General features: G+C 43.2%; 1 protein-coding gene across 2 annotated transcripts in view; it reads right to left on the minus strand.

Moving 5' to 3' along the window:
- The window catches only part of LOC118781594 (ankyrin repeat domain-containing protein 11-like), a 105,610-nt gene that overhangs the window by 23,643 nt on the left and 57,846 nt on the right, over nt 1–24,121 (minus strand). For both annotated transcript variants that reach the window (XM_036534582.1, XM_036534581.1), the window contains one exon: nt 704–849. In XM_036534582.1, coding sequence (XP_036390475.1) covers nt 704–793 — 90 coding nt within the window. In that variant the 5' untranslated portion in view covers nt 794–849. The remainder of the gene's footprint in view (nt 1–703; nt 850–24,121) is intronic.

Genomic DNA, 24,121 nt, shown 5'->3' on the forward strand with positions numbered 1-24,121 from the left:
CTGTGATATATTACTTATAATAATGTAACCCCATTAGAGTCCAAATCAATCAGAAAGGTAGACACTGATATGGATGAATAATCACTGAAAATTGTTCTTGTTTATTTTTTTAGCTTCATTTTCCAAGGATGACTGTTATTCATATGCACTCCTGAATGATGCTGACATAATACGGAAAAACACAAATTCACAGAATGACAACAGTTTCATATAGGAAAAAGGCTTTGGACCTACAAAGCCTAGGAAGACCAAAGCCCCTCAAACCAAAGCTTGAGCCATCTAAACCACAGAATTACTATATTGCACTGCTGAGAAGTAAGCCAAATCTAACAGGGCACAGTACAGCTGTTGCATTATCTATATTTATATATATATATATATATATATATATATATATATATATATAAATTAATTCTTTAACAAACATCAAAGTGGATAACCCTTTTTTGCCTTGCATTTGCACATCCAGCCACAGAACCATGAAACTGAGCACAAAAGTCAGAGAGATCACAATGGGGAAACTGTTTTCATGTCCCAGGACCCCATCTCCTTGCTACAGGGGGGTGCTGCTTATGAGGGTATCAGGCTCTAACTGAGGGGCATGGGCTCAATTGTGAAGAGGAAAACCACTGTACTTTTATGCAAGCTTCCAGGGAAAAGAGGAGCCCAGTGGTGTAATAGACAGAGAGGGGTTTGTGCTCACCTTCTTCCCAGCCTGCTTCTCCACCATGTCGGTGTTCAGTGGGAAATCCTCCAGCTGGGGTGTTTTCAAACCCCCGCCCTTGGGCATCATTCAGCTTTCGCCACGGCAACCCTCATTCACGCTTCCATCCCATCGTCATCCACCGTCTGCCAAAGAGAGAGAGACATATTAACCTCCTCACCTGGAAACACCTTTTCACCACTCCTCACAATGCCCCCATCAGCACGAAATCAAGCCTTTCATATAGGGCAATTAGCAGCCACGTCTGGTTGCATTCTGTGGCTGGTGATCCATGCAGTCTAATCTCCCCTCCCCATGGTTCTTTTCCATTTAAGGGTGGCCTGCGTTTGACTGCGTGGCCATACATAAATGTCTAAAATGTGGTGAAAAACTTCACCACAGAGAATTCTTCTGAGATCTTCTGGACCTCTACATTAACCACATTTTGATACCTTAAAGAAATTCTGCTTTTTGACAGCACAAGACAGAATGAGAAAATTAAGATGGAAGAAAAAAAACAGTAAGACTACTTCAGATGCAAACCTGCACTTGAGAAATGAAATACTTTGATTTTTGCAACCTGGCAGCCAAAAATCTATAAACATGTACCTGTAGTTTTAAAATACTAATGTTTAGTCCTGCATGGCTCAGTCTGAGCCCTATGGCCAGGGTTTGAAACCAGCCATGACCATAACAGCAAGGGAACAAAGTGACTTTGTTCCACTGGGGACAGGAGTGGGTATGATGGCCAAAGATTCCTTGTGTCACCACTCTCAGGCACCCCTGAGTTGCTTACTGTCCAATGAGTCCCCACTCTGCTATAGTGTGTTGTGTAGTGTGAAAAGTTCCAACTGAAAGTGTCTGTGACTGCATCAGTAGATTACACATGTGCACATACACATTAAGACTCTGAGGTATATTTTTATATATATGTGTTTTTGAGTGTAAGCAGAAAGCATTCATTGCAGAAACACAAACACACTATTAGTATGCTGACAGCACAGACCAGAGGGGAACAAAAACAAAAACTGACAAGTAATGGAGATGCTTTTCACTAACAACTGAGATTTTTTTCAGGAAGATCGAAGGTTGCAAAATGCCCCATCCAGGGAAAAGTGTCTTTGTGACCAGCCTCGACAAATGTGTTGCTGTTGCATGGTAACAGGACAGATCCTGTTAGGTCATTCATGACTGCAGCTCCTTCAAAATGCCACTCTCCCTATTTTCTTCTTTCTGAAATGTATTTACTCCCTCATACAGCAAGAAAAAGCACCACATAGGGAAGACCCGCTACAGTAATCAGTAACATGACTACATGATGTGTGAGAATATTTTCCCTTTCTTGATTCATGACATTTTAGCAGTGACATTTACAATGTGGAGTGATGTGGGTTTCCCTTTTCAAGAGGCAGTATTCCATGTTCAGTACCTGACATACAGCACACTGTTTCTGTTGAATTTCACATGTCTGAAATGTAGAAAAAATGCTTTATACAGGTAAGCTTGTAGAAAATGGTACATTAATGTGACAGTGAAACTACTAAGTGTACACAAAATGAATAAATGGGATCCTCCGATGGATTTGGAGTGTGTCAATTCAATTCATTTTCAGGGCTGATGCCAGCACCAGAATAACCACAAAGAATATAAATACAAGAAAACAGTAAGAATATAAGAACATCAGACATCCTATACAGGTACAGTTGAGCATTTAGATCCTGTACAGGGCCTTTGCAGCTTTTAGTGATGTGGGTGAACAGTATGCCACTGACTTCTCCGGTCCTCTGTTGAGAGTTTGTGAGGTTTTGGCGGTGTAACTAAATTGCATCTTATTTTTCTTCTCTTCAAGGGAAGTGGAACACACATGAAGAGGATATGCAAAACATTATTCATTCCAAACACACGACTCATTTTCAAAAGACTCCCTCCACTTACCCTAATGAAAAGCTCTGGAGCATCTGCAATCAGCATGTGTGTCAGACCCGGCTCTCCCCGCAAGCCATCACAGTCATCAAGCCAATCCTAATTCATCACACATGAGTATGCACTGTAGGTAGAGTATTGTATAGTGAGGCCAACTTCTAATGCAAAGATTCTGCTGTATTCTTCTTCCCACACATTTCCACTTGTATTGATGCAAATGTGAACAACAAAGCAGTGTTTCCCCAAGACTGCCCCCCTCCCCAACATGCAGTATGTGTGCAGTCTGCACAAGATCCCCTGTAGAGCACATAAGTACATCGCTCCTGGTGCTAGCTGTATACTCCCCCTCTGGCTGCAGAGTAGCAGGCCTTTCTCAGCCATTCTAATAGGTAAAAGGACAGGGAAGCCACCGCTCAAAACATTCTGGTTGGTGCACTGAATGAGTGGCAGTCATAGGCTTCTCAAAAAAGAAACCACCTTCTTGAAAAAGACTACAATAAATTCTAAAATACAGACTGACAAACACTTGTTTGGTTCTTTTAGCTCATCCAACAATTTGGGCAAAGCCGTGCACCATTCTTGGTAATAGTGTTTGTGGAGGACAGGATGGAGAGACTGACTGTATGAATACGAGGTCTCTTCTACTCAGACTGAGGAGTGCGGACTTAGGTCAGCTTCCTCTCGCTTCTCTGGGACAGCTTCGTGCCTACTCACAGACTTAGGAAGCCCCTTCTAACCCACACAACCCATCTTAATGCAAGCTAAGAAGTACTCTAAGATATAACACACATTATGCAGTATTATTGTACACAGTACTGCAACAAAACACTTCAGAATAACATACATAGTTTGCAAGATGTCCTTTCAATTTATTCCTGAACACCAGCCTTCGAGAGCACGCCATACTCTTGACTCCAGATTAGTTTGCATCATACTTTATTCTCTCTCTGTGAGAACTGACCCTGGTTCATCGACTGGATTCCCCATCTCACTTCCACTCAATTCTAACATGATATTAAATATACCTCCTAATGAGCTTCAGCCTTGTGAGAAAGATGAAAGCCAGATTTGGTTAGAACACACAGGGGTCAGCTTGTGATATCAGAAAATGGTGAGGACACAGTCTCTCTCTGCAGGGTCCGTGCAAAAGCCTGTGAATCACAGCCGAGCAGCGCTCTGTACCCAGACTGCCTCAGTTTATTCTGCAGTGAGAGATGAGCTTAAAAGCCTTCTAAATGCTTCGGCTTTCACCCCTGTTCATTTTGGCTGCAATGTTCGTTACTTTTGGAAACTTGACACATACATGGTAAGCATGCTGGCACATAGCCTAAACGGTGCAAATATTCAGTTTAGGAAAAATAAGCAAGAGCAAACACAACAAACACCACAACAAACCCCCCCCCCCCCCCCAAAAAAAAAAAAAAAAAGCTACCCACATGTTAGCACATCTGCAGTGATGAACTGAGCTTTTCCTGTGGGAGCCAGGCCTTTTTATAGCAGTACAGTACCACGTGACAGCCTAAGTAGTGTTTGTGAATGCACACAGTCCAGTGGGAAAGCACCTTCTTCTGCCTCTATCTGCTCACTGCTCAGTCCAACCAAGGGACCTGAAAGAATTAAGGGGTCATGATTTGAGGACTGTGATGACCTGAGAGGTGATATCACTAGCAAGGCTGCTCCTGTTTTCATGATTAGTATCAAAGGCCACCTGACTCTTATTTCAGGCAGTCCAGCATGCTATCTGTCTTCAGTGAGGAATGTCAGGACAACACATAGCCTGAAAGCCCACTTCAAGGTTTAAATAGACAAAAAGTAATTTGATTGGTTAACTGAAAGGGTGCTGGGGCCTTGGCAGACTATATTCCTAATATTTAATCTGTTATTGGTGTTTTTTGATTTCACATCAAGTGGGACAACTGTGCTTCAATGCGATTACCCTCTGGGTTCTGTGACTGTCTGATTTTATCGTCGTCTAGAAGACCATTTGTTTACACCTGGAAGAATCTTAGAGACCTCTTACACATCTTTAACCTAAGCCTTGCTATTTCCTGTCTGAGTAAGGGCCTGCTAAGGCCACACCATATTGCAGTGATTACTCCAGCCTTTTCCAGACAGACATCTTAACACTGTACTCTATTTTGGCCATCAGTGTCCATCTCGATACCTGTATGACCCAGCACCACTGAATCAATCTGTGAAAGATAGGGATCTGGGCATGTCACACTGTGGCATACTGGGTGTGTCATCTCAAAAACACAGGCAGGAAGACAGACAGGAAGGAAATACAAGAATATCACTGAGGCAGAGCTTACATGCAGGTCGGCAGTGCCACTCAAAATGGTTGTCATGGTCTGGGGGATGATGGGGCAGAAAATGGACACATACATATTCAAAATTAAAGATCCCGAGCAGAGGGAAGGAGTGTCGTGTCTCAAGTGCATTTTGCCTGAGCTCCACATAAGTTTGTGTCACCTGAAAACAGCAGGGCTAGCCAGGGTCCGGCCACTGACCCATATATTGCAGTGTACGTTAAACATACAGGTCGACCACAGCCACAAGGCCTATGTGTCAATGGCTGACATGACTTACAACACATAATTAACAGAGACATATTCGCCTTTAATACAATTGGTGTGCTCTGTTCTATTTTATTATGATGCAGCCCCAGTTTGAAACCTATACCCTCTGCCTATGCAAAAACCTAACTGGCCCACAGAACTTCCCATCTGTAGCCTATTTACATTTAATATAAAAGCTGGTATAGAATGCGCTGTTTGGTGTGCAAATAACTAGCTGCAGAAGCCAGCCAAGCCCACTCCGGTATCCAGGCAACCAGGCCTAGATTGGTTGTGTAGCCCATGACCTGTGCAAATTCATTTCATTAGGCCTCTTTTGTGCAGAGGGGGAAAGACAAACACAGAGTGTGGAAATACATGAGGCCTGTTATTAAGAGCTGGGCCACAGGGATGCCCTGCTCCTCTGCTCATACTCCCAGCTCATTACAACTCCACCTCAGAGAGGTGTGCAGGGCCACAGCAGGGCCAGAGGGGACAACATTCACCCCGACCAACAACCATTACACACAAACCTGCCTCTGGATCCAGCCAATCACAAGGCAGCTTCTGAGAGCAGTGAAATAGCTGCTAGTTTCAAAGGAATATGAGCATTTTAGTTTTACTCATTAAACTGGTCTAAGAAATACATTCTGCACCCTTCTCTTCAGAGTGCAGTGTGGACTCCAAGCAGACAGAATAGCCAAGGGGCAGCTTCTCTCCACCTCCTCCAATTCTAATTCTACGCCTTATCCAAATACTACTGCTGTGTGCTACAAACACAGCATACTGAGCATGAGCAGTGAACTGAGAGAACTGCTGCTGGGGCTGCATGTCTGTCATGTTCACTGGAAGCTGTTGCTGAGAGGAAGATGCTATCACATTTGACCCATTTCTCCTCACTCATCTTGCAAACTCTACCTTGTTCCTCTCTTTCACACTCTTTATTTTTTTTCCTCTTCTGCTTTTCTCCCCACATCAACAACAGATCCTGAAAACACCTACAAAAGATTCAGATATGAGAGTAATCAGAGTCAGAAACATCAGATATTGTTGCACTAATATGGTGTAAAGGATCCTTGAATCAATTTCAGCTTCCTGAGAAGAGGTCAGGATTGAGTTAGCCGATAATGGACCAGTGCTTATGCTTGCTACTTACACAGAGCCAATATTACACATGCAGGTCCTGTTGCCTAGTGATGCTTAACAGGAGCAAGAGGAGCCAGGCTCAAGTAGTAATCAAAATACATTCTTTCCTGCATACAATCTCATCCATGGTTTGGCGCTTTTCTTCTCTCTTACCCTACATTCAAGGTCCACTTTCTATGCATTTTTAACACAGGCTCCTCCATAACCACCCTGCTCTAACAAATGGGAGAAAAAGAGGGACACTGCACTCAGCTCTGCTTCAGTATCCTCTCTACAGGACATGTGATTACACATTGGCCAATGATCACCACACAATTCTTCCTGTGCTCCATTTTTCTGGGCACGACACAGACTGGCACATGACATATTTCATGCGTGTACACAGCAAGTTGAGTCCTAACCAGCTTCAAATAAGGCTCAGAAATACAGTCACTTTCCACACCTTTAGTAGGCAATTTGCTTCAATTCTTTCTGTAAATCTTGTGGAAAAACTGAGAACCTCTTCACTTAATCAGCATATGGACACACAGTAACAAGCATGGATTACACAGGAGAGACTGTCCAGCACTGTGATACCTGGAACGTCACATAGTTAAGTGAGAAGGGGTGGAGAAAAAGAACACAAAAATAAATGAATGAGAAATGTCAGAAACAAAATGCTGACTAAAATGGCAAACCATATCCTACACAAATTCTACTTTGGGAAATAAACAAACAATAGAATACAAGCAAATGAAATCATACAAAACATAGGTGGCTGTGTGGTTTTCAGAAAAACATGCTTTCATGCAATGAGTGGTCAGCCCAGAAGACTAAACTATGTTAAAAGTGCATAAAGGACAACACTGTGATTATCCAAAACACTATACCAAAGAGAATTTCATTGATGATTTCTCCAACTGACTGATTACAGTGACATAACCTAATGTTCATGCTGCTACCTCACCCCTGTGTATGCTTTATGTGCATTGTATATGTATTATGGGGCCTTCAGATTATTTCAAATTCTAAGTCAGTTTTCTACATCTAAGTGCAGTGCATCTGCATCTCTTCAGCTGGACAAAGGAACAGGCAGATCTAAGACACTGTAGTCTCTGTGCCCCGGCCTGATATCATGTACTGGTGATTACCACAGGTGCTCTCTTTGTGAAATACACAGTGTAATACACCTCTAAACTTGGGAAGAGGACTTTTGCACAATCGGCTGCATGCTTGGTATTTTTTCTTTTGGATGAGATGAAACTTAATCATAGACAAATGCACACTGTATCTTTTACCCTTTGTGTCCTTTAGCTTTCCCTGCTTCCCAGCAGGAACATTAGCACCAGCATGAGACCTTTTCTGACATTAGGTTCAGTACAGACAGTGAGTTGTTAGCGAGTGTGTGTGTGTCTGACACACATGCTCCATTGTATACATCCTCCTTCTTTGCTGATTTCCAAAACAAATTAGTAAATTGCGATCAACTCACTGCTACTCATCCAACTCCTAAACAAATGACATCAATAAGATATGTCACAGCTGGTGCAGACAAGAGGGGCATGACCATTTCATCAGATTTTGCTACTTATAAAATTTTGAAAAAAAAGGGATAAAAATGCCTTGGTTAATATCACTGAATTAAGGTAAATTATCTACACTTTACACCTCTTGGCACAGAAAAATAGAGAAAAATAGGGCCAGATGCTGTGTTCTACTTTCGTATTGTACACACACACACACACACACACACACACACACACACACCCTCTTCATATCAGCAGCTCATTGCAAAAGTAGCTCAGTTAGCCTCTCTCTCCCCCTCTCTCTACGATTGGTGTACGCTTAGTGCCTCACACAGTAACTCTGGATTTAAAATAAGACTCATTGTCACTCAGATGTGCAGAATGATATTAATCTGCCTGACTCACTTGCATAAATAATGGCCTTCATTTTGCATACTAATAGGAATAAAAGGTCCATGTACATTTGTGCATGTATCTAATGCATGTAAATCCTGTCTATCTAGAGCCAAGTCCCATGCACTATTTTACTTTGCTAAAAGCCATTTCAGGCTGCAGTCCCTCAAAGATCTGAGCTCTGGTGGGGCATCTGGATTCTACCTTAATTGAAATGTTATTCATTTAGAAGTACTCAGTTTAGCTCCATTATTGTAATTCACAGGGGCTCCCCTGTACGTCTAGCTTAATTGAATTATCAGTGATATAAATAAATCTTGCAGGGAAGTGCTGGAAGGGCAATCCAGCCTGCAGATAATAAAAATAATCACAACAATAATAAAGTGCAAGCAGTGCATTTCACCCAGACAGCAGCTGGATTATCTGGAGTGCCCCATCGTCTGGAGGGAGCTACTAGCACCGGCCATTCAGTCTGGCTGGAATGACAGACAGGAAGCCAGTCACACCACAGCTATTCAGCGCTCTTTAGTACACACACACCTCTACCAAGCACTGCACTTATCCTCCACCGCTTGCTTAGGAGGTAGTATCCAGAGCTACGCTGAAGTGGACAGTACAGAAAGATGTAATGTAAATGTAATGTAATCCACACTGCCTCCCAATGACTGAGGCAGGCTCCTGAGGAGATGCTCCCCCACTCAAGGTCCCAGTGCACACGCATGCATGCATGCACAGAGCTCAACAGGCCATACTGACCCCTGCCCAAGCTGTGACAGCGTGGGCCCCAGGCACAAAGCCCATTCTAATACTTCTCTTAACAGCCAGGCATTTACGCTGAAGCTTGAACAACGCCAGCTTTGTCCCTGACTGACGTGACAAACCTGCCCAGCTAAAGCCAGTGACAAAATCAAGTTCTGCTCATTTTTCAGCATAGACACACAGGCACACACGTCAGCCCATTGGCCCATTCAACTCTGCCTTAGGGGATCATGTGTTCCACACACACACACACAATCGCGATAACTGTTTCCCCTGCGTGATCCCTCTCGGAAATGGTCAGCTTTTCTGTGAGAAAATACAACACAGAGAGCCTGGACAATTGAAGTCACTGGCAGCTGCAACCATGCAACTCAAGCAGAGCTTGGGGGCACCTACAGCTCCTGCCACGCCAAATCAAGTCGTGGAAGTGGTTCCAGAGAGGCGGCTACAACAGTGCTGCTCTCAGTCTCAGAATCAGAATCATGCCAGTTTTAAGCACTCTACCCCCCTAACAAACTTTAGGTGAGGTATTTATTTTACTTTTCTCACTACTGTGGAAGGAAGCACACTCTCCACACTAATGGATTACTTCAGGGCCTTGCATCCCTCCTGAATGGCAGCAAGCTATTGCTCTTGCTGTTCCTGTCTTCAAAACTACAATTCTGAGTCCAAACACACTCACTTGGACCATGCTCAATCATAGGTAGACAAAACATCACATGTATTCATGGAAATCCAAGAAAGACTGGTCCATCAAAACAGTATTTTTCAATGGGTAACACTTTAAGTTGAACCAGAAGTAGAACAACCTATAGGAAAAATTTAACCATTTTAAAAATGATCAATAAATATGTCAATTTAACATGTCACACAGTTAAAAGTTTGAAATGTGATCAATCAACCTGATAAAACCTGATAAAAATGAGTTGCCATCAAGAACCAACACACATATGTGATGCTTTTCTGATAGCTTTGCAAAGCTCACTGTCCCCAGCCAAAGACAACACTGTTGTAGCAGTTGTAGCATTTTATAAAAATGTCATCTTCCAAAAGGTGGCAGCACTGTCTGTTTGGGAGTGGGGCACTGTGGCAGGTGGAGTACGGTGTGAAAGCTGTCAGACCCCATGGAAAGATGCATTTAAATAGTCATTGAAACTCTACACCAAATGCTACTGTGATCTGAGGAAGATGAAGACAATTTATGATTGCGAAGTCAGGCTGTCACCATACCAGAATGTTACTCCACAATGTCACTTAGTGTTTCCACACAAACAAAACTACGAAAGAAAACAACTTATGAAAACAAAGACGACAACTTTGTAAAAAATTATCTGAGAAAAAAAATCACTTTTAAAACGCCTGTAGCCAAATGACAAAAATTCCAAATTTTAAAATAAGGAACTAATACATGCAACTGACAATCAATTTAAGATTTTTGAAAATGTTAGCTAATTCATTTACAAAAGTAAATCTTTCCCCTCAGCTTATATTATAACTAATCAAAAAGACACAATATGAAGGTAAATTACAAAAGATAATTTAGTAGTCTTGAAATCTCACATAAAAGCTTCTTTAGAAACATTGATCAGACTAAGATATTTAGTTATCTGGCAACCTTTTCATGTTATTATGACACAAAATACAAAAATTAAAGTGCTAAGAAGGGAAATGGCACTAACCAGTAGATTGAAGTGCTGTGTAATGTTTACAGAAAACTTCACAAACATCCACTTAAGTTTTAAATTTTATCCCCTTGTGAGTGCCGTCACTACAGTTGAGTATGCGCTCTGACTACCATACCAACGAGCCTGGCTCTTTGGCGTCGTGGTCAAAGTGGCATGGTTGGTACCCCGTAGACCCGGGTTCGAGGCCGGGTGGGGTGACTGCTCTCGCCCTTTGCTACATCCCTATAAAAAGGATGTGTCAATGGTAAAATTGGTTCTTGCTTCGTCTGACAGTGAGAGGTGGTTCTGGAGCTAGCCCTCTCATGTCTGCCCAGAGGCAGGGCTGGAGGCCCAGCTGTGAGGCTACCCTGCTGTCAGCATTGTCCATCCCTCCTGTACTGTATCAATACCTGTGATCCTCTACAGGGGTCTCCTCGTACCCCTCTATCCCAAAATTAGAGGTCTACCTCCATCCCTGTTCCCAAACATCAGACCTCTTACAGAGGACTCCCTCCATACCTCTACCTTTGTAACAGCCTGTCCTGGGCCCTTCTTCCATGTTCCCATGGGGATGGCCAGCTGATCCAGAGGAATGCCTGCACACCTCTTTGTGTTGCCCTTAGCCTGTCTCTAGTTGGAAAAGGCTTCTAAGTAATTTCCTCCAGCCTCTGTCCAGGCTCCTCTATGCTCAAGCCTCCCGCCGCTGGCAGCAGCACACATTAGAATTCTCCTCAGGTGTTTCCCATCCATTGCACTACTGCTAAATGAAACAACGACAGCAATGGAATAGCTAACATGGTGTCCCACAGCTTGGATTCAGCAGGAACATCTCTGGTGTCATGAGAGAGAAATGTGAAGCACGCTGGTTGGGGCTGTGTTAATTAAGGCTTAGGTGAGGTAAAAATAAATGGTGAATGAAACAGAATAGTGAGAGAGGCACAGAGGAGGTACAGAGGGAGAAACTATTTGACCTTTATAAAAAATAAATGAACATTATTAAATAGTGTCAGGCATGCCCTCGCCTGCCCACTGTGCCAGGATGCTGTAGCTGTCAAAATCTCTCCAAACAGAATGAGGTTATGCAATGATGTGTGCAGACACACGTCCAAGATTACAACTGAAACACCTCCTTTTATGAGGTCAGAATCAGAAAATCCCTGAACCTTGTGGCCATACAGACATTCTTTATAGGCAGAATTACCTCAGGGTAACTACTGGAGCTTATCTGTAAGATGAACTGCACTCTGGGGTTTTACTCCTGGCAATGAATGGCTGGCAAAGCCATTATAAAGATGGCATTAACAACCACAATGAGAGAAACCTGATCTAGCTGGCAAACTTCAAAATTCAAAACAAAACAAACAAAAAAGAGCTACAACAACAGCAGCAGCCTAACAGACCAAGACAGGACATTTTGGTTGAACTCTACACTGAAAGGATATGTGCATGGGTATGCAAGTATTTAGAGATGTACACATTCAAATGAGAACCAGCCACAGTGATAGGATGGGATGAATTTGAATTCTAGACGGGCAGCAGTGACAGGAGCGGTGTCTCAGATCACAGATGAATAATATATCAATGGGAGGATAAAAGCAACAGCAGCTCCTGAGCACAGCACACTGGGGGGGCAGAGATGTGCCCGAGGGGCTGCCACGCTCTCTCTAGATGCCCACTGCAAACAGCCTGGTTTACGACAGCAGCTTTGGGATTTCTGGGCTGAAGGGATGTGGGCACTGCCCAGCGACGCCTGCAACAGTCCCCAATGCAGTGTGAGCATGAAAACAAAAGACTTTAAGTGCCGGGCAACACACTCTAATTTACTCTCAACTTTGTGTCACCCCAACTCACTACCTCATCGCCTGCATACCTTTAGTGCACGTATCCACGGAGATTCCCAGCTACTGCATACAAATATATCAGCTCTGTTGCTAGAATGGAACCAGCAGATTAACACAGTGTGATGCTGCTGAATTTTTCATAAAGTCACAGAAGTTTTCATCTCTGTCTGCGAGGCAACTTGTGTAACTCCTGCCTTTCATCGCTGCCCTGGAGTCTGCTGATAACTCTCCACTGTGCAACCTATCCCAGCATGCACTGCTGCTCACACACACAGTGGCATACTGTCTACTGCTAGCAGGCCACACAATGGAAGAATCAATACACTTGTTAGGCAAAGTAGACTAGGACCAATTAGTGGTTTGGATGAGTGCCTCGTCTGAATTTGAAACAAAACTAATTAAACCAGTCAAGAGAAAGCATACATCAATCAGATAACTGGATGTTCTAATAAGCTGTTAGATCTTTGCATATCACCTTAAAAACTCAAGGGGCTTTTATTATTTCAGTTTCTTGTATAGTCACTTTGTTTACTGGATTTAATCAGCTACAACTGTGTCCTCAGCAGGCGTAGAAGGCACCTCATGAAAAATTCACCTATTACCGTGACACCAAAGACTCCACAAAGACGGTGATGGACCAGTGGCTCCGTGGACTGATCACCTGGACACACTAAGCAGCCTCATGTGATCACACATCCAGCCGACCAGTAGAGTGGGGAGGGAGTCACTGCCTGTGTCCTGTTTTAATGATGAACATGCAGGCATGCTGGCGCATCCGTCATGCTGGGATGAACATAGCTGAATGTGGTGTCTGAGAGCTCTACACTGATCTTTTTGGCTCTGTGGAGCTGTGATCAACAACATGGTTTTGATTACTCTGAACTGTACTTTTTAACACAAAAAAGAGAACCAAACAAAGACAATTTCAACAAAAGAAAGAGACAAGAGAAAACCAACCAATCCCCACTGCAGAGGGCTCTGTATTGCATGGCAAGTCAGAGTGAGAGCATGTTCACCGGCAGCTGCTTGGCATTTAGAGTGCAGGGGCCCATGCTGCATTGCATGCTGGGAGCTCTTCTACACAGACACACAGGCATACACACATGGGCCTTGTTTAGCATTTAGGGGTGGGAGGGATGGGGTTGGGTGGGGGCAGAAGGCTCCTCTTCCAAAAAAAGGCATAACAGCCCCTTCATAGCCAGGAGCCCTGCTTAGAGGACAAGCAGTAGCAATCATGCCATGAGCCTGCTGGTGCTCCCGCTTGCTCTGGCAGCCATGCAAGGTCAGCAAACCACCACAGGGAAGACGTTGCATGTACACGCACGTGTGTGTGTGTAGGACTTGTGTAGCCCTGCCCCTGGAGTAAACCGGCCAACTCCCCTGTGAGATATAAATTTCATTTTTCCACTGCAAGTGATCAGCTGAGTAGCAGAAGTGCGTGAGCCACTTCAAGACCGCAAGCTTCAGCAAGGTAACATTATGTTAAATATCTGTAAACGGGGAGAAATAATAGTTAGCCTACAATAAACCTTCTCATTGGCTCCACACTTGACAACAAGACTAAGTGGTTATAAGAGGTTTGACGAAGACTCTCATTGCTTTTAATGCATGCCTTACTGTGAGTGCTTGAGCAGAGCAGTTTCTCACTTCAGGCGAATTACCTTCCATTTTATTTGCCCCCTATGACTCAGCACAGGCAGAAATTATCCTGATGAGTAACTAAAACAGGCTGAATTTAGCACTGCAAGCTTACAATGAGGAAATTTCTTTCAGATGAGATGTCAAACTGAGGTACCGACTCACTGTGGTCATTACAGATCACATGGCACTTACAGCAAAGAGAGGGGAGTTCCTCGGTGTCCTGTCTGAATTCCTAATTAGGCTCTTTCACCCTGGCCATCTAGTAGTCCCCCAATTTATTTGGCCAGCAATTCCTTCTCTTTCCTCGTCAGCCAGTGGATGGTGAGAGCTGTGGTGCAAAATGGACACAATGCATCACCCAGACATGCGCTACACCTTGGCACTGGTTGAGATAAGTCACCCCCATGCTGTAAAATGTTTTGAGGTCCTTATAAGGTACTACATGAAAGCAATTCATTATTGTTGAAGAAATGAAAGGTATAAAAAGACTGAGCAGCACACCTTAAGACTGCTGAGGGATCACAGCTTCAGTTCAAACACCTGAGTGTGTAGTCCTTGATGACACTCCCCACCTATGTGCCTCTCTGTCTTCTGGGAAAGTTTCGCAAGCAGGGATAGGTTCAGCAGGTGACCCAGGACAGCCTCACCCAATTTTGGAACAATGTCTACAGTCACATGATTCTGCTAGTGAAAACAGTCAGTTGAACATGCCTTGTTCGGAAGATGCCATGTGACAGGGTTTTCTGCCCAACAATGATTTGACAAATCCAGACATCAAAGTTACAGCCCCCCTTTGAGAACTGTAAACCATGCCAGTGTGCACATTTCTTTTGTTGAAAAATGCACTCCCCCTTGCTTGTCTTGGGAATTATAGAAAACAGGAGGGCTGTGATGTGTTCTGCTACAGAGGGGCTTTCAGGCCTCCTGTCCCCAGTCAGCACAAAGAGCCCTACCCATGGGGCAGACTGGAGGCTGGAGGCTGCCGCACTTGGCCTGCATTGGGTTTCAGCACATGCTGGGTGTATGGGCTGGCCTCTCTCTGCCCCTGAGTCGGCATTAGGGGGCAGGAGACAGCAGCTGGGCTGCATGTGGGCGGCGGGTTGTTTTCTGGTCAAAGTGCTACACAGTGATGGGGAGGCTGGGTCTGGTGGAACAAGTGCAGGACCTGAGGAGAGGGACTGCTCACTGCTGAGTTTCACCACAGGGCAGCTACCAAAATGTCAACTTACTCTCCACAGTTTCAGACACTTTGCATCTGGGTCATAACTTTTTTTTGTGCAGCAGAGGCCTGACATCTTGGGTCACTTATATTGATTAAACCCTCAGGCATTCAGCTGCAGTTTCAATGGAACAACTGAGGTAAAATGCCTAGCACAAGGTCACATCCTCAACATACCTAGGATTCAAGCCCATGACACTTCCACATTTTCTACTGTAGAGCTGGAGGCAGACCAGAATGAGCTGGAGCCAAAACTGCTTGACCCAGAGATTGATTTTCCATTGAATTACCCATAGTCAGAGCTAGTGCTGGGTGGTATGACCAAAAATGTGTATCACGGTATTTTTTAAGATTCTGGCGGTTTCACGGTATATCACGTTTTTTTTTTTTTTGCGCACGACTGGGCCCTTATATAGGTTTGTGGCTTATTCTACTGTCAGGAGTACATAGAATATAAAAACATTTTAATTTCATATGTATAATAATGAAGACTTTGATTACTATAGGGTTTGCTTGGCCCCACAAAATGACCCAATATATGAAGGAATCAGTAAGCATGAAACAGTTGCAGAATGTAAACAATTTTTATTGTGCAAACTGCAACGCAGTAAAAACATAACTTAAAAAAGTAGATATGTAAACAACTTTAACATTGCTTCCTTTTCAAAACAAAATGGATAATTCTATAATCACTATAAACTGACCTAAAACACTCAAAGTGTTTAAGCATTCAAAGAGATATTTCTCAAACGTTCTCTTCTGCACAGCACTCCGTAGCGCTTCTAGCGGCGAACAATATTATATAATTTGCTGCCTATTGAAGCATTATAACTGTAGTTTCAGCTATGCTATGGCATGGCAGTATATGAAAAATTCATACCATACGGGAAATTAAAACTGGTATACCGCCCAGCACTAGTCAGAGCCACAGCACACAATGGCATAGTGAATGCTGCAATCTTCCCAGATCAAGATGACTCCTTGGGCATTGTCTCCAGTCCAAGGATGCGATTTTCATGAAGAAGAAAGAAAAAAATAGACTCCATATAACTTCTATCTGCCACTGGTTGTTGGCTATGATTAGCGCCAGCAGTGTGATCCTTTCTCCCTTCCTGGTTCTCAGTTCTTAGCACAGATGGTGACACAAGCAATGGTGTAAAGCAACCTGCAGACTTGGCCTACAGCTCTCCAGTAATTGGGCAGGCGCTAGTACCCCAGTGGGCTGAGATAACATGAGGAAGCATGAAAGCATGGAAAACCAGCAGGAACCTGAAGTATGCAAGCCAGTCTGGTTACAACTCTGTACGCTCCCTACACAAAGCTGTAGTAAACATTTCTCCTGAATGAGTGCAGTGCATTACCTAAATGACGTCAGGCAGCCCAGATACTTGATTGAGGGGCACACCTTAGGGTTGGACTAGTGAGTAGTATGAATGAGGTAATCTGACATTATAACACATACTACATTCCGATATTCTTAACACTATCAGCTTACTGAAATAATTTAAAGACTCAAAAGTTGAGGTTGACAGGAGATATATTGAGAAAAGTGGCCATTGAACCCACTGAAGCCTAATTATTAAATTACTACGTTCACTGGGAATTTTTTTTGTGAACAACTTTTTATTTAAATTACGACTTTGTACACAAATACTGAGAATCACCTCACACATGTCTATAATATTTACAAATAATGCATACACTTACATTAGCTCATATTGATATACCAATTGCACTGTCTTCATCACACAACTGACTACTTCACAGATCTCTTATCAATCCTAAAAACATATTCCAGTGCTGCAATTAAACCAATGAGAAACCTTCTTCGGGGTGTAAGATAAGCTCTGTGTGTAAATTTAAAAATAATAAGGTGATGCGTCAAATTCTTTGATGATGAAAAGGAGTAATCCCAAACTCTCCTCCAATCAGGAGCTTCCTTATACACACCTAGTCAGCGGTTCCAACCTGTGTCTAACAAAGTGATTATATAAATGTGATACCAATCTTTTGTCTACTAAGAACCAGTCCAGTAACGGGTGAACGACTAAACCTCTGTCCAGGCCAACTTTACTACCACGAATAGCTGAGCAAATCTGTAAGGTTCATTGAGAATTTGTGCTCTGTAAAGTCTGTGGTTTGTGATCATGACAGTCATAATTCAGAGGCTGCTTCTACACTTCTACAACCAATTATCGAGTTGCATGTTCTGGCAGCAGCTGTTCACCCTCCCTGCAGTGTTAGCGAGAGGTAGTGAGAAAAGGTAAAATATGTGGCCAATCAGGTGAAAGGTGGGTTGTGAACCGAAGAAGACACGCCTGGTACATGTCACACCCAAGTACAGAGACATAATAAACACATACTGTGACAGAGTACTGTCACTACAGTTGAATATGCACTTCCCGAAGGGACCCGGGTTCAAGGTCGGGTGGGGTGACTGCTCTCGCCCTTCCCTACACATACCTTTCTATGGTTTGAGCCTATAATTATAAAGGAATCCTATTTTTACCCTTCTGTCCATCATGCCTGGTGTGGCTTGCCCATTTCAGTGGACAAGGGGGGGGTATCAAAAATATTGAGACCATTGGTCTAAATATGACCTCACAGAGCCAACTGCACTGCACAGTTGTGGGTGGGGGACATTTCATTTGTTTATCTGTATTTCAGTAACAAGTATCATGGATTCATTGTCAAGTTAAAATACTTGATTGCAACAAAAACAAATTCATGCACAATATATGTTATCCTCAGTAGAATATAATAAGAGATTTTTTAAGTACAGACTATTGCTTACTGGAATCCTAAAACTCCCACTCACATTGATTTTGCAACTAGCACTAGACTCTTTTCTCCTCAAGTGAACACACTAAATATAAATAAAATGCCCTTAGTATTAGCCTGACTATTCACCCTACAGTCTTGATTCTAAAGATTCTCACTACTAGAGAATGAAACCTTGTCCTTTCACATGTATCATCTATGGAAAAATGCAAAAAATGCGCCCCAGGCAACACCTCCACGTGTGTGAGTTCTATCCCTGCACTAGTGGAAGCTCCAGGAATAGAGGGAAAGGCTGCCTGAGGTAATCTATTTTCCTTCAATGGTGTTCGCCACTCATCATTTCAAAGCCGCACCTCTACATTGCTTTTAACCAAACGTACAAGATTTATACAACTAAACCTCAGACATCACCAAACTGGGGGGTCTCAGCAGCCACGGCTCTGAACATGCATGTGAGCTATGTGTCTTAGCCTTCCCTAATGGCATTTTCCACAAGGAACTACCCCATTCTACTCTGTGCTACTATACTTGCCCTGGCATAAAATGGACACAGCAGGACCAGAAGCAGCATACAGTATTCTCCATTTGCACTCTCCTCAAGAGCTACAGCTTCCCAGAATCTGCACGACTCTGCTCCTTCTCAGCTTGGAATTTCCTGTTGATGGCCCACTACTAACAGCTGATAGTTTAATGGAAAATTGTACAAGCACAACATACAAGTACAAATTGCATGGGACATCTACCCTGAGTAGGTAATTAGAACAACAGTACTAAAGAGGTACATGGGAAAATGAGATGGAGTGCACACAAGCACACACCATATGCCTACTGACTCCCTGCTCAGCAGCCACTGACACAGCCATTGCTTGTTCTGGTGAGTAAACACACACCAAGCAAAAGAAAATTACACTAAATAATGGAGAGGTGCAGGTGACTGTAAAGTAGTAAGGGTTGAGATTAGCTGCTGTGAGAAGTGATGTGGCCTCAGATGCTATAGTGCTAACCTCAGGTATACAGCCTGTAGAGTGAGACTCGTCCCAGGCTGCTGGTTTAACCAGACAGCAGCAGGGGGACAAGATTCGAAATTGCCTGGCTGCTCAGAGGACAAGGGGCACCCTGGGAATTGGTGTGAGGAAAAGTGATACGCGCTAATCTGCAGACGGCATACCCAGCTACTTGTGTTTCCTGTAAAAGCAATCCTTTTATCTCCCTCTTTTACTGTAATGCACAGCATCCTTCAGTTTTACTGTCTCAAACCCCAGACTTGTTTTGTTTCCTTCCACTGCATTCAGCCCACATTATAATAGGTAAATTCATTTCAGCCTGGCTCCACGCGGAACTGTTTGATTTTTATCACTTTTCCCTGGCCCTGTGTAGACGAGATGACTCATCAACACTGAATGCCTCTCACACGAGGAACAGCTCATATTAACAAAGGGAGGGGGGGAAGCACTCACACAGAGCAAAAAAATTAAATAAATATATTTAGGTCAGAGCAGTTTTACATTTTCAGTCCAGCTCTTTGATTCATAAAGAGCACCAGCAGCTGCCTGCCCCCTGCCCCCTGCAGTAGCCCCTCTCTATGCATTCCACTCCATTGCATAACAGGGCTGTGCTCCACAAGGCCCCCACTGACCAGCAGCACAATGAGAAGCTGCAGGAGGCACATATTCATATGGGGATACTTTGCCATGTGTGGAGAACATTTAAAAAAAAGATGACTTTCCCACATTTCAACAACCAGGCCATCACAAGACAGACAGAATATTTTTTCCTTTTCTAACACTGGGAGACAACTGAAAGAGAACTGGGATTGTTTCTAGCAGGAATGTCTGAGGTACACCGAGTCAAATAGATTGAATTCTCATGTGAAAACACAGCAGATACACAGCTTTTTCTATGAGGATAAATCCTGATCCTCTTTTGAGGCTGATGATCTGTCCTCATCAGATCAGCTACAGGAGCCTTCTGCTGTGTACAAAGCCACTACAGGCAACATGGCCCACAACACAACAATAAATTTGGTGTTTAATCCAGTGATCACCTATTATGGATAGGAAAATATATACAAACTTTTGTTTGTACATTTTTAGAATGCATGGGCTAAACCTTATACATATTATACAGTTCTGTGTATGTGCAATTTAACAAGAAGACGACCTGAATAATTTATTCAAATCTTCCTAAATAACTCAGCCAATATCTGTTGGCTTCTATTTGTTATGGGCATAAAGTTGAATATGGCTATTGAAGGACTGACAATTTCAACAACTGCTTGTAGGATTACACAGTTAACAAGACCACTACGAATTTCAAGATCATGATATTTAAATGCGACATCTGAGATGCTGAGAAAATCCTACAAAAAGCCTACAAATGCCTTTTGGAGCGTAGAAAGCACTTGTTTTTACCAGAGTTACATTAAATCCATTAAGAACAGACCAGCAAAGAGAGGAGTGAAATAAATTGGGGCCCATTAGCAGACACCCTTGTGAGAGGTAGCAATGTCTTCCTGAAAAGGCCACAGCAGCAGCAGAAGGTGGGAATAGGGGGACCTACTTCAATATCTTTCCTACCAGTCACAGACCAGGACTGGAAAGCATGGCTATGAGCAGACTATGCCCATCACATCTGTAATAAAACATAGCATCCTTACATGAGTACTGGGCAGGAAGACAGTGATTCACATGTGTTCCGCCACAACCTGCTCTATCCAACCATCCACTCTGCACTGCTGTCAGAAAATACACTCAAACTGGCTTAACATACAACTTTAGACACCTCCACTGCTATCAAAAACACAGAGTGACAGTAAAGTAGCAATATCACACTGCTATCACTGCATCAAATTTCTTGTGTTTGTCACCATCAGGACCCCCTCTTTTCAACAATACTCCCCCTCTTTTCAATACTCAACAATACTCATTATCAACAGACAACAAGTATGGATCTGTTCCTAAAAGAGTCCACCTCTCTGCTACCCGTAGAGGTTTTTCAAAGAGCAATCCAGCCACAGGGTGGTAATTTCACCAAGCCACTTGCAAACCTCCACATCTTTGCATTCTTCTTCCTTATTTCCACTACCATCTCAATATGCTTACAGCAGGCAATTTACCTTAATCCAGGTGCTCTGTGTCCCTCAACAGCCATTAACTCTATTGGCTCACCAATCTCTTATAAATGAATCTATATATCTCTTGTATGATCATGATCCATTTCTCCTTATGCTGCTTGAAATGGTTTAAGCCTATGCTTTGATCTGAGGGAGAGAGTATTGTGATAAGCTGTTTATGCTTAGGTCATTGTGATGTCACACAAGCAGGCAGAAGGACAGAAGGCAGTGCATGGCTGCAGACAGATTATGATATCTTTCATTACAGTATTAAGATCTTACTTACATTTAACTCCCATGAAAGTTAACAGTGACGCAAACTGTAGAGCGGAATTTGGATGAATTTTTTGACTTAATAAAATGTTCCAAATTGTTGTTGGGGAAGTGCAGCATTTCATGTTACAGTGCAAACTATTCCCTTCTTTGCATACATTGGTAGGGTGACTGTGTGACTGAACCGCACTTGAAGGGAAATAAACTGCCAGCTTCTCCCTAGGGGAGTGTGCCAAATCTCAGACAAAAAACAACAAATAAAGATATGGCATCAAAACAAGGGCACACGCAGAGCCCAACAACAGCAGCTCACAAACTGATCCATTTTTCTCCTATCAGTGAACCAATAGTGCTTCTCTGCAAGTCCACATTTTCAGAGCATGTGAGAAAAAAGAGGGTATTTGAAGTGTAAAAATGTCACTATGTCTTACATAGGCACAGTGTAGAAGAATTCTCCACTTCTGCATCTGTAACAATTCATAAAAAGCATTCTGAAAATCCCTATGGCACTAAAGTTAGCATGCAATTCCCTCCTATTTTCACAAAATATATTATGCACTTCACCAACTCATCTGGAAGACCAAGAATTTCAGACACCTTGGTCCATGCTTCATTTTTTTTATTTATGTCCCTGTACGCAAACAGGGACACATCATAAATAATGGGAAAACCCGCCACGGCAATTGTCAACCTCTCCTCCATTGTGCTTGGGAACTAATGTTTGGTGGGAACAAAAGTTTACACGTTGTGTTCTGTAGAATTCTCTAAAGTGGAGCACTTCTAAATTCCGATTGGTTGCCGCCAAACCGCGTCATAGCTCATTACCATTAAGTTGCCTGGACTTCAACTCTATTGTGACGCCCACACCGCCCAAGACATGCTGCCAACGGTCATGCCGCTGAGAGACGCTGGCTCACAGAAAATGAATGACTTCTGGTCTCTTTGACGCTCTCGCTGCTCCCGGTGTGAATGTAGTGTTACTCAAACACTAGTCTGAGATCTGGGAGGACCTGGGTAGCAAGAAGAAAGTGGGGTCTGCTATCATAATTGGCTGGGGGACAAAGGGAAAAAGAAGCACTCAGGAGGAGCAGTTTTTGAAATGGTCATTACTGGGACTTCCCGCCCATTACAATGAGCGCAAGACCGTCCAAGATGGTCACTACTGGGTCCTCCTACCTATTACCATGAGCACATGCTCGTCCAAAATGGTCATTACTGGGACTTCCTAGCCATTACCAAGTGCACATGTTAATCCGAGATGGTCATAACTGGGACTTCCAGCCCATTACCAAGAGTGCATGACTGTCCAAGATGGTCATTACTGGGACATCCTGTCTATTACCATGAGCACATGACCTCCAGTTTCTCTTCCCACCATCACTGCACTTAGTATGTAAAAAAGAGGGACCGACACCAGTCAGCTTCTCTTCATACACAGAACGAGTTGCAGCTCTCTAGGCAAATAAGCCTCTACTCTCTCAGAGAGATATACAAGAATATTTGCCTCTAAAAACAATTCTGGATTACTCAATTCATATGTAACGATATCACAAACCTTCTACGTATATTAAACATCTACAATTTCTAATTCTGCATTTGAGTGGCATGCAAGTCAGATAAATTAATTAGCATGGGTGACCCTGATCTTACACAATAGAACATTTCTGGCTTTTACAGAAGTGGAAAACCACCTTCACCAGCACTTATGCATGTTTCCTGTGAATGTTCAGGCTACAGAGTTCTAATTTCGCTCAGCTGACTCTGCAGAGGTAGACATTCAGTTCCCTTTGATGGCAGACTTGGATCGGGTTACCTAATCAGCCCCAATCCTCCCTTCCTTCCCAATACAATGGAGCCTTCCCCACGCACCATGTGAAGCCCAATCAGCAGGGGAAGCCTGTTTATAGAGGACAGCCCTGTTCGCTTAAAACGAGTCTGCAAAAACAGGCCAACATGACTGCATTCACAAAAGGAAAGGAAACCTGTCCGCTTCAGGAACATGAAACGGATAACACCCAGCCTAAATCAGAAAGCCCAGAAAGGTACAAAACACCAATCTGTACCTCCTATAAAGCCACAGCTACTTCCTGCTTTTGTTCAACAGAACAACCTAATGCAGGGTCTCGTTTGTTGCCCGATTCCTGAAAGAAAATACACTAGCTTCTTGGAAATTTAGAGTCCCACAGGACACATTTTGAATAGGGAAAGAACTGACCATGGTGGTTCCATTAATGCTTCTAATTGTCAAACATTGTTTTCACAATGTCTCTAAAGTACGGCCCAATATGTAGCATTGATCACCAAGAGGGGGAGAACTAAACATACCACGCGTGAGCCTTGCCCTACAGAGAAGCGTTGATGATCCTCAAAAGGCTGCTGCAAAGCTGGATTTCAGACATAATCGTGTCATTACAGCTACATCCTGATATTTTGATAATTTGAGAAGAGCAATTACTGAAACTTTCAGCCAGATTCTCTCATCCCTTGCATTTGGCATACATTACTGGTAACTGACCTGCAAATGGTCTTCTGGACTTAAATACTGGCCTTTTATGCTTGATGGTAGATTTTTCTGTTATTCTGATACATCACCATCAAAATTGCTG

Source organism: Megalops cyprinoides, chromosome 8 (assembly GCF_013368585.1).
Source record: "Megalops cyprinoides isolate fMegCyp1 chromosome 8, fMegCyp1.pri, whole genome shotgun sequence".
In the NCBI taxonomy this organism is placed as follows: Eukaryota; Metazoa; Chordata; class Actinopteri; order Elopiformes; family Megalopidae; genus Megalops; species Megalops cyprinoides.